Below are 12,037 nucleotides of genomic sequence, written 5' to 3' on the forward strand. Positions count from 1 at the left end.
GGCTGCAGAGCAGCTCTGTGGAAAGGGACCAGGGGGTCCTGGTGGGCAGGAAGCTCAACATGAGCAAACAGTGTGCTGCTGCGGCCAAGAAGGCCAACAAGATGCTGGGTTGCATCAAAAAGGGCATCGCCAGCAGAGAGAAAGAAGTCGTTATCCCACTCTACTCAGTGCTTGTCAGGCCACACCTGGAGTACTGTGTACAGTTCTGGTCCCCGCTCTACAAAAAGGATGTGGACAGGCTGGAAGGGGTCCAGAGAAGGGCCACCAAGATGATTAAAGGATTGGGAAGCTGCCATACGAGGATAGGCTGGGAGAACTGGGTTTGTTCAGCCTTGAGAAAAGAAGGCTCAGAGGGGATCTCATCACCATGTACCAGTACTTAAGGCGTAGTTAAAAAGGAGTTGGAGGCTCCCTTTTTACACAGAGTCACATGGAGAGGACAAGGGGGAATGGACACAAGTTGCTCTTGGGGAGATTCCGATTGGACACCAGAGGGAAATTTTTCACAGTGAGGACAGTCACCCATTGGAATAATCTCCCCAGGGAAGTGGTTGACTCGGCCACGTTGGACACCTTCAAGAGTCGTCTGGACAGGATGCTGGGCCATCTTGTCTAGACTGCGCTCTTCCTAGAAAGGTTGGACTAGATGATCCCTGAGGTCCCTTCCAACCTGTGATTCTGTGAAATACCACCTCACATATGGTCACCCCTAGCACCCAAGCAGAACTTCACACCTGCTCTATCACCTTTTGATCATTCTGCAACTTGCTCACCTCAGTCATCTTCGAAAAAGTTCTTTATGAGCACTAGTTGCTCCCTCTGCTTCCAAGCTTTCGAGGAACCTGGAACAGCATTGAAGTAACACTAACTTATCTGTTCTGCTTATCCATTTTTCATTCACACATCCCAGACACAAACATGAAGGGCCGAGGCAGAAATAACGTTTTGGTGGCAGATGCTCCCTTCCCATAAAGAAGGCAAAAACCCATCTGTTATAGGAAGAAATACTCTCTATTCCCCTCCCCATTAAGTAGATACCAGGTACAGGGGAACCCAACAGAGGGTTTTTTCCACTTGTTTACTTTGGGGTTTTCCCCCTCTTTGGGACCCAAATACAATGTTAAATCTCAGTCTGCTTTGCATTTCAATGTTGCCAGCCTATGGCTGTCACAAGTTAAGGATACCCTTAGGTTAGTTCCCTTATGCCTTCAAGTGTGAAATCAGAGAAAGTTTTTCTTCCAACTCCTTTTCTGCACAGGTATTTTCACCCCAAAATAAAATAGAAGATTCATTACATTTCTTTCAGGTATTTCACAAATCAGACATCTATTACACAATATTAACTGAAATATACAAAAATAAATGGACTGAAATACAGTGCATGAAAGTTTTAGAAAAAGCATTAAGCTGCCTTTTAATGGGTTCTATTTATTTGGTGACTCAACAAATTAAGGAGATTAAAAGATTAAAGCTTAGCCTCCTTAGCTTTATTTCTGAAATTGTTGTTGAGTATAACTGAAAGTTTTTCATATCAGCATAAATTAAATATTTGTTTCTACAGGATGACTTCTTACAAGCTTTCATTTTGTTCATAGCAAAGGAAACCTATGGCACTGTCCCAAAAATTAACTGTAAGCAGAGTCTGAGTGATTTGTGCCTCTATTAAAACATCATTCTCTCTTGATTAGGCCAAATACCACCTTAGCCAAAAAGACAAACCAAGGTTATGAAAGCCTCTCACAAAAGATGTAATATGATCTCAGTTTATAATAATAACAAGCAATTGTTATTTTCAGAATATGATTACAACCCTGGTAAATATTTGATTCCTTTAAAAAAAAATTAAAATATCAAGTGGTGTTAAAAAATTATGTTCTGTATTACAAATAAGGTAAAAACTTTATAAAAGTTTTTTCAGGTTATACATACGAATTTATTTGTAAAAAAAACCTCAATCATTAAATCAGATTCCCTCTTTAACCCTGATAAGCACAAAGTATATATTCAAAGTATATTAAGCCTACCATCTAGCCATTAATGACTCATATAAAAGTGAACTATAATATGTGACAGGTGTTCCAGACACTCCTGACAGATGTAAACACTGGCAAGAATTCCCTTTGGTAAAATTCATTCGCCGAAGTAGCTGCTTTTCCTGACAACTCAGAGATCCAATCTTGCCTTTACTTCTTTGAATGCCTTGTTAATGGGTGTGTGTATACATATATACATACACACATACACACACATATCTATAAAAATATAGAGATATAAAAACCCATACCCTCAAGATTCCAGAATTTAAAGTTCAATAAAACACAGGAAAAAGAACCTCCAACCTTCTTAGCCTGCATAAAGAATTTAATTGGAATCTTGTGGTAAACTAGGGGCTAAAACTGCCTTTAAAAATGGACTTTGAGGTATGTGTATTTCTAATTGAAGATACAGAGATTCAGCATGAGAATAAAATCTCAGTAAAATTATATAATTACAGGAGCAAGTGGAATAGGCTCATATTCCACCTTCTGGGCATCTCAGACTGAGAATAGACTTCATAGATGGAAGATTCAGATGAGAAAGGCAAACTCAAGCATGTACCCTGTAAACTCCTTAATGATCTGAGTTTGTAAAGAAGTTCATCTTATGGATGAAAAGGTGATACATATGTTCTGTCAGGTTTGTGAAAAGCTTATATGTGCTGGCTTGCAAAAATGGTTACGGCAACTGTGGCATAAACACTTTTATAAGCCAGCATGTATTAGCTTTTCACTCTTTACAGGTACATCAGCAAACTTGTCATGCAGGTAGACACAAGCAAATGTTTTAATTTAGAAGCTCTCTTTTGAAAGAGTTCAGAAAAAAAATGTGGAAGATAGGCATTTTTTAGAGCCATCATCTACATGATGTCAAAAGCCCCACTATTAATCCTGACATTGGCTAGATATCTTTTGTAGTAACATTCTTGAAAACAAATCTATTCACTTAAACACTACTATTTAGATTTCTGCTTTTAATAGTTTAAGGAATATAAGAGAGTTTTCAGGAAATCTGGCTTTCATCTTGACCAATGTTTTTATGGATTATTCTACTGTTACTTGAGGTGAGCAATAACAAAGCAAAACTCACAAAACAGAACTATGCAGAGTCAGGCCTCTGTGTCTGTGAGCCTACTATTGCTGTAGCAAAAGTTGTAAAATATTTGCCCTTCTACAACCACAGTCCAATAAGTGCATCTTCCTCAATCCATAATCGCTATGCACACATTGTTCCAACAGTCAGCTTTGAACAATTCCACTCAGGCTTCTCCGGCAAGAGCTTAGGAGGCTTTCACTCATTTTAGTCGTCTTTATTCTGCTACACAAAGGAAACTGCTGAAAACATCAAATACTGGTTTGCTACAGACACTATCGCATGAAACTTGCTTACTCAAACAGTCTTTTCCTATAAAGTACAGAGCACAGAACCATGACATGTGGGATGACAACTTTGATGTACCCACAATAGGCAGCGATGTCTCACTGCATAGTCCTAGCTCACGTTTAGATACACATCCTGTCTGATGCAATCTAGTAGCACTCTAACCCTCACTTTTACAAGGGATTAACCTCCACTAAACTGGAAGGGAACAGTACCCTTTTAATACATAAATCTCTGTTCTGCATTTCTTTTGTGAGAACTTGCATTTCAAATAGCTGTCTGGTTTGGTTGTGGGTGTTTTTTTTGGTTGGTTGGTTGGTTTGGCTTGGGTTCTTTTTTTTTTTTTTTAAAGGAAGGTTATCTTGTATTTCAAAACTATTTTCCAGGCATACACATATTTTGGCCCAAAGTAATTTTTTGCAAAAGTTTGCAAACAAGGAGTCATTACTTTACTTCATTGCTTTTTAGAGAGTTTTCCTGTTACAAAGCAATATCTGATAATAGTGCAATGTCTGATAATATTCCAAGATAACACTTTATTTATAAAATGTCCACCTTTTCAAAAACGTATGGAAATGTGTAAGCAAAGATTTGCAAAAATGCTTTTGCTCTAACCAAATGATTCTTACTGTTCCAGTTTGTTACATGCAACGTGAAGCCTTTTATCTTCATAACAGCAGCGTGTAGACAAACTAAGAACACATTCCAACAGACACTTAAGCATGACAGAAGAGGAAACTTGTTTATACAAAAACAACTGAAGTGCATCAACAAGCAAGATTAAGTTTTAGGCATTCCCTTTATTCTCCAGATAGAAAAGTACTATAAGAAACATTAAACTGATGAAAAAAAACAATACAAAAAAATCAATGCATCAATATAAAAAAAATAAACAGGTATAAAAGTCTAATTGAAAAGTGCAGAAAAGGAGGATGCAAATTGTACCAATCATGCTCACTCCCATGCTGGAAGTATTTGCTGTGCTTGAGGAAAAGTCAGCAATTTTCCTCCTCCTTCAGACACACAACAGCAAAGATAGAGCTTGAGCAAATTTCTAAAATAATTACACAACAGGTATGTGGATTGCCTTGTTTCTAGCCTGTTTGTACTGTTACTGTGCTACATTCAATGCTGCTTACAGCTACCACTTCACTGTGTGCCTTTTCTTCCAGATGTAAAAACATAGTTTGTTAGCTTGTGAAACATCTGCATGTTTTTACAAAGGCTGGTTCATGCAAAGAAATCAAAGTGATCAACATCAGTAGAGGTTTTACATTATTATTATGACAACAACTGTGTGAAGAAAAAAAATGCTAAAAGAAAAGTTCTTCTGTCCCTATATAAAGTGTCAGTGCCCAGTCCTTCGGCAAACAAATGCTGACTAGCACATACAGTATTAATGAGTTAAACCACAGTATGCTTTATTTCTCCTGTGAAATTCCATCATTCTGTTTTGCAAGGATTTAATATAACTTTTATTTTGCTTCTCACTTTTGTTCCCACCTCCGTCAAACATAATAGAGTTTCAGGTTTGAAAGGTCTGGAGCTTCAAAATATTCTCATTTTTTACTTGTTACCTTGGTAAAGTATATATCCTCTAATCCTACTCAAAATATTTCTTTCACAACATGCAAATGAGAGAAACTTCACATGCCCTAAAGTTTCAGAAATATATCAGTTATACCTCGGGTAATCCTATACAACACGTTGGGATGACTGGCATTGAGCTAGGATTCTGTCATTCCAATATCTGAAAGGTCTGTAAAATGTCATTTGGTAAATACACTCTTGGCTCTATGTGGGTTTCAGGTTGGTAGCTGGGAAGTTGGAATTCCAAGTTTCCACAGGAATGGTTACTGTCTCTTTCATTACTAAAGCTTTCACGCTTTCCAGCATGAGACAGACTCTCTTCATGTCTTAACATTTCCCAACAAAGGCTGAGAAAAGTTGTACATCTTTATGGCCAAAGACTTGTAAGAGTTCAGACAAGTAACCACCAGTAAGGGCAGCAGCACTGACCCCTGATCCTGCCCTGGGGGACGTGGAAGGGCTAAATGGCCTCTCGAGAACTCTACCAAACCTATTTTTATGACTATAAGATCAGTGACTAACTTCATACTTTCATACCAGATTACAGGACGACCTAAGTGTGTTGTGTAATGAGTTTGGGAGTCTTAAACAATACACCTTACATCCTGGCTTACTTGCATCAGAACAAAGGCTTCAGCCACCTCACAGCTGATCTGGAGCTGCCATAACTGGCACATCCAAGGAAACACATCTTTTGGATAAGGGCTGTCCTGGGGCACTCTTAACAGAACCAGAAGGGAAGCAGAAGGAAAGAAGAGGAAAAGAAGATCTGTGAAGAACAAATATGAAGGAGTCATAATGGTAGATTTGAAAATAAGGGGAAAAAACTTGAATATTTGGAGTAGGCGTGATAAAGATATGCTCATGAAAAAAAAAAATTCCATAGTTTGGTTTTGATTTAGAAATACAATTCTCCCTAAAGGTTTGTGAAAAAAGGTTAGAAGATACTGAAGCAAACCAGTGGTGCTACAGCACTGAAGACGGAATAAGAAACTTTACCAAAACTCAACTTGAGAAGACTGTTTAAAGGCTTCTGCACATTAATAAGACCAAAACCCAGTAACCTAGTATAACATCAACAGTATGATTTCTGTCCTTATTTTATACTTTTGCTGATTGGGGTGAGAGGGTGTTTGTTCCAGTCAGTCAGCACAAGTATAAACCTCTGTAATCTACAGATTTCTCCCTCATTAATGAGTTCAGCCTACTGATACTTTACCCTAAGAGGAAAGCTGTGAACTTCAATCTATGAATTAGCAGAATGAACAGCAGCAGCATCAGAAACTTCCGAGTGCAGCCTCTCAACAAGAATCTTTGGGACTTAACCCAAATTATTTGCTAGGACATCGAGTATGTCATGTAAGGTTAGAGTAGACAGTCTGAATTTTGGATATTGAAAGTGCTTGGTGCATCACAGCCTGAAGCACTAGCAACAAAATTGACTATTTATCAATACTGCAATTTTGGTTAATTATAAGCCAACTTCAGATCTTGTTTCTAGTAGTCTGGGAAGGTAGAGGAAGTCTGCAAGCCTGATTAAAGTATACACAAGGTGTTCTACAAGTCACAAGGACAGCCTTACCTGAATGCCTTTTACGTTTCCATATTGAACTGTATAGTATTACTTCGTGAAATAATACGCACAGTACTGAATCTAAAGCTAGTTAATTTTAGACTACATAAATGAAAAGATTATCGAAAAAAACATAGACTTCTATTTTATTATGATTTTCTATTTTCACACCATAGTGAATTTGCCAACTCAATTAAATTTACTAAAACAATTGTCTTGGTTCTTAAAGCCAAGAACACAAGAACGATAGTTAGAAATTATGCCAATGTTAAAAATAATGAAAGAGAAACCCAACAAAACCTAAGCAAGGAACACCACTCAGAAGACCGAGAGAAGATGAGATTGCTGGTATATGGAAGTCAGATGAAGTTCAGGGTAAAATAAACCGATCAGGGATTCTCACTTACCTTTCTATGAAGCCTAACTGCCTCTAAAAGGCTTTGTTTCTCACCTTCCAAGCTCTAATGAGTTTTAAGCAATAGATAGCTGCCTTATATACAAAACTGAGATTCTGATGCCTGTGTTCACTCTATATTTCTTCCTTGAAAATTTGCTGTTTCATTTGCTTAATTTAACTTTAGCAGGTATGGAGAAAATTTTGTATTTATCATTATTTTAAAAATCTCTTTTCTCTATAATGACAACAAATTCTGAATACAGAAACTGCACAATAGTAAGTTGGAAGATTTTTCTAAGAGAACATGATCCTCATTCCCAGCATCCATTTTTTATAGATCCACTCTAACAAAATCACATCAGAGTAAGGTAACATCATGTCTGTATAGCCTGGGGCAAAGGCTAATCTGGAATTAAAATGGATAACTTGACTTATATAATATGGGGCCGCAAAGAGGACAAAAAGAGACGCATACTTGTCTGTAGTTATGAAGCTTATGAATATCTTGATTATCTGCTTTAAAACATCTGCTTACCTACATCATTCAGAGGAACTAAGAAAACAAGCATAAAACATACCTGTATTAGAGAGAGATCCTCAAGCTGCAACCTGAAGAGGTAGTTTCTAGGGTTAAAAAAATAGCAGATAAAAATTAATTGTTACAAGTGGTTAACTAAAAAAAACATTACTAGTGTTTAAATAAAAACATAATTAATATAAAATACAGGAAAAATATTAAAAGTGACTAGTAGTCAGGACTCTAAATTATTTCAGGGACTGTCTTAATATACAGCCTTTTGGGCTAAGGATTGAGGCGATTTCTAAAACAGACTTTCAGCTTGAAGGACTGGCTGCATACGAATAAAGTAGATATTTATACTGTATACATGTACATCTGAGTCATTGCTCCAGTCTTCCTTTTAAATGAACTGGAAAAAATACTCAGTGTTTTGGCAGATTTGTGAGACCAGTGTTAGATGGCTAAATGAGAATAAGAGGACAGGCAAATTAAAGCTGTCCGTTTCTCTCCGCAATGATGGGAACCTTATGCAATTATCTCAGCCACGAATACATAAAGTTCGACGCAAAGGATCCCAGTATGATGGAGTGTCTGTAGAAGTCACAGTTTTCACAATTCTGACTGAAGTCCTGTCATACCCGGTCTAATTTCTTTGAAACCCAAGGATTTTTTTTCCATGTACAGCAGGAACTACAAACAAACCAAGCGTATTTTACAAAAGCCCATGCTTTTATTGCGAAAGGATTTCTCACTCCACTTTTTCTCTACAGCAGTATAACTTCATGTACAGAACTCGGGAGGAGTTCAGGCAAACCACGAACAAGAGGTGACACAAAGGTGCTGCTCGAAACCTGGGGAAATGATGGCTTAGGATCCTCAGAAAGGTCCACATGCCCCACTGACCAAAAACACTTCCTCCAGCACATACTGGTGCAACATACGTGCACTATCAAAACTCCTCCCAACTTACTGTGTTTATCTTAGTTAAAGCAGCTGTCTTGTTACACCTGTTCTGATAAACCAGCTCTGTTGGTAGCACTCATGGTATCAGTCCAGAATTCCCCAAAATGAGCCAATACCACACCATCTTTGAACTGATTTCAGCACATCCTTCCCTAGTGCAGATTCTCTTTCATACTAGGTCTACAATAAGGCTCTTCCATGCTCCATGTCCATATTCCTCCTGCCCATTTTTTTTTTCCTTTTTTAGTTTCTTCTGATACCACTCTCTTCTTTACATTATATCTTTCTTTTACTACATTTTCACATATATAACATAATTCAGTCCTCTTCTGCCTCATTTATACCTTATTCAAGGTTATTCTGATTTTCCAATGCCACTACAGAATGACTATGCTTTAGAGATAAAAATAAAAAGGAAGAATTTTTTGAAAGATGAAAATAAATTACTTCAATTTTAATTTATTCATAACAAATCTGTAAGATTAATTTTGGTTTCAACAAATTCATTTAAAGTAACAAAAACCAGATAACAAAGAGATGAGTAAATTTAAACTTTAAATTTAAATATTTGCCAGATTCAGAAATTATCTGCAATATTACATCCATGCAACTGGTAGAAGTGTAATCCAAATTAAAATTAGGCCACATTTTTTTGAGATCGTAAGTCTAATTCTTTCCAAAGAGGTGTGAGGTATTGTTAATTTATGGACTCTGGGGTGCAGGTATTTATTGACTCTGGTACATATATGGTCTACTTAAATCACGGACGTACAGGAATCAGGTCACTAGTCTTTCCTAGGAATACTGCTAAAGGGAGTTACTCAAAATGCAAGAGGCAGGCTATTCAGGGCAAGAATTCATGAGAAAGTAAAATGAAGACAGAAATTTTTTTATTAGCACAGATGAATCACCACAAAGGAATAATTAAAATACTTGGGTTTGAGTCATGGAGAAACCTGCAGTGGGCAAAGAAAGAAAACAGTACGTTGCAGGACATTTACACACAGCTTCATCGACAAGCTACGTGCAAGTTGACTTGAAAGACTTTCGCTGAAATGTCAGGAAGCGATGCACAGTCTTCCTAACCCATCCACGCTCTTGTCTGTAAGGACAAAAAATACCTTCCCATCTGCAAAATGACTTGCTCAGAAGTATTCACCAGGGAACAAAAATACTTAGTCTGTTCCTCATCTCATTGCATATAAGCTTCTATCAACCATCACTGATTGTGCTTCTTTCACTCCAGATATCAAAGTTAAAGGAACCTACAATTTCACTGTTGTTGCAAATGTTTTTTTTTCCCACTTAGAAAAGCAGAACAACTTTTTTCTTCCAGAGAAATTGAACTGCGTCCTCAGCAGGTATGAACTGTTTTCTTAACTCAGTGCTATCAGGCTCACAGGAGCAGCACATAAATGCCCCATCTCACCCTACAAATAAATGCAGTCCCTGTTGCAGAATATACGAGCAGGTAGTCGGGCCTCACATTTTAAGTTTTCAGGTCAGTACTTAGCATAGTGTCACATCAATCTCTGTGCATCTTCATCTTGAGATATCTGCTGACGATTTATCACTGATGAGACATTTTAAGGCAGATCATGAAATTATTAATGTCTTTTTATGGTCTTTCATCGTGACATCATTTCAGCTTATTAAAAAGTAAGCTAATGTTCCCAATTGTAAAAATTCTAAATAAATAAATACATACATACAGTGTCATCCTGAAGAAAAACAGAGGCTAAAAGTTTTTTGGTTTGTTGGGGTTATTTTTGTTGTTGTTTTTGGTTGGTTGGTTTCTTATTTGTTTGGGTGTTGTTTTTTTGTTGGTGGTCTTTATTATTCTTACTATGAAAATGAGATTTGTATCCTATGCAGTACAGCACAACACTTCTACCCATTAATATACTGAGTGTGGAATGAGAAATATTCACCTTATAAGTGTTAGGGAGACTAAAATGTCTATATTTGTGTGAACGAACCAGGAGCCAGAGCTAATTAGTGTACATTTTTCAACTTCCTGTGGCTGCCAATAACCAAATAAATATTATTTTCAGCTTCATAAAGCCAGCAGAAAGAAAACAGAATAAGAAGAAAAGCAATGTGCAAGACATAGTAAAACCATTACATCTTAGCAATATAAACTGGGCAAAAGGACAACACAGAGTGACTGTGACTACATTAATGCTAGGACAAGTGGCAAGCTAGCACTCGAAGAGCAATCAGAGCTATTCCTACCTAAACATGCCCTAAATGTTTAAGTAAAACTTGCAGGACTACATTTAGCTCTACAAATACCTATTGTATTTGCTTAACATTCTGAGGCATGCATTTACAACATGTGAGAACTCATTCAAAAAGGACATATAAGAAAAATCTTAAAAAAAGGCATGACAGTACAGAAAACCACACTGGAAATATGATATTAATAAATCTGTCAGTCAAAAGAAAAAGTCAATGCCAATTCTCATGACATGTGCAGAGACATTATGCTGCTCACAAGATAGGTGACAATATTTTTTTCAATATGTTACTGAGATTATGCCCTGGATTGTCATTTTTCAACCTCTGTTTAGCTTTATATTAGTCCATTTATGATTTGAAGGCAACAAAGATGTGAAATAAAAATGACCAAGTATATTTCTGAAGCACAGATGCAGACCTCTTAGAACGCAGGCCCATCCCTTGTCCAAATATGGTGGTAATAAAAACAAGACAAATAAAACTTTATAAACTGGAATTAAACTGATTTGACACTGGTGGTAATTGGCAAATCCGTTTCCATTTGGTGCTTAATGAATGAGGAAAGCAAATGTGTTACATAAATCTGCAAAGAGGAGGACACTGTAATGAGAAGAAAACACAACTAACTGAGATAAAGCATCATCCCGTATTCCTTCAGAGAGCCAGAGGGCAATAAGCATTTTGCTTTGCATTCACAGCACTGAACAACTTTTCTAGCTGAACTACGATAACTAAAACCTGTTAATCACAAGCCTGCTCAAACCCAATGGCAGAGACTTCCACTGGTATCAGTGGGAGCTGAATGAAGCACCACAAAAAGCATGCTCCAGTCACCTCCCTGACGACGACATATTTTGATCTATTTTAGTGAATACTTCAGTACAAATATAGATAAAAGTATAAAACTAATCTTCTGTATGTTCCTAAACAAGTCCATGTAAAAAAAAAAATATTGAAAACCCATAAAGATTCAAAAGTATAGGATGCTAGTAACACTTGTTAAATCCAGCATTTTACACTTTTCTTTGTGAAATGGCAAGCTATAAAATGTGACTGCAACAATAAATACTACTGCATTAAACACAGACACGAATTAGAAGAACGTTAAGGTGCCACATACAATTTAGGAAAACGTAATATAGATTAAGATTTTGAAAAACTCATAAGATAGCAAAACACCCACCCCAAGCCCCCATATGCGTCTGCAATTGAAAGCGTGAATCAATAAATAGGGGCTGCAGCAAACTCAGAAACTCAAGGCATGACCAGACATGGTGCTGAATCTACTGAAAAAAAAAAACCCGAAACAGTAAGATTCCTTCCTGTGCACTTCTTT

General features: G+C 37.0%; 1 protein-coding gene across 6 annotated transcripts in view; it reads right to left on the bottom strand.

The window, feature by feature from the left end:
- Nucleotides 1–12,037, bottom strand: part of SEMA5A (semaphorin 5A) — a 354,573-nt gene that overhangs the window by 206,041 nt on the left and 136,495 nt on the right. For all 6 annotated transcript variants that reach the window (XM_064443361.1, XM_064443360.1, XM_064443364.1 and 3 more), the window contains one exon: nucleotides 7,556–7,601. In XM_064443361.1, the coding sequence (XP_064299431.1) occupies nucleotides 7,556–7,601 (46 nt within the window). The remainder of the gene's footprint in view (nucleotides 1–7,555; nucleotides 7,602–12,037) is intronic.

The sequence above is a fragment of the Phalacrocorax carbo genome, chromosome 2, assembly GCF_963921805.1.
Source record: "Phalacrocorax carbo chromosome 2, bPhaCar2.1, whole genome shotgun sequence".
Taxonomy (NCBI): Eukaryota; Metazoa; Chordata; class Aves; order Suliformes; family Phalacrocoracidae; genus Phalacrocorax; species Phalacrocorax carbo.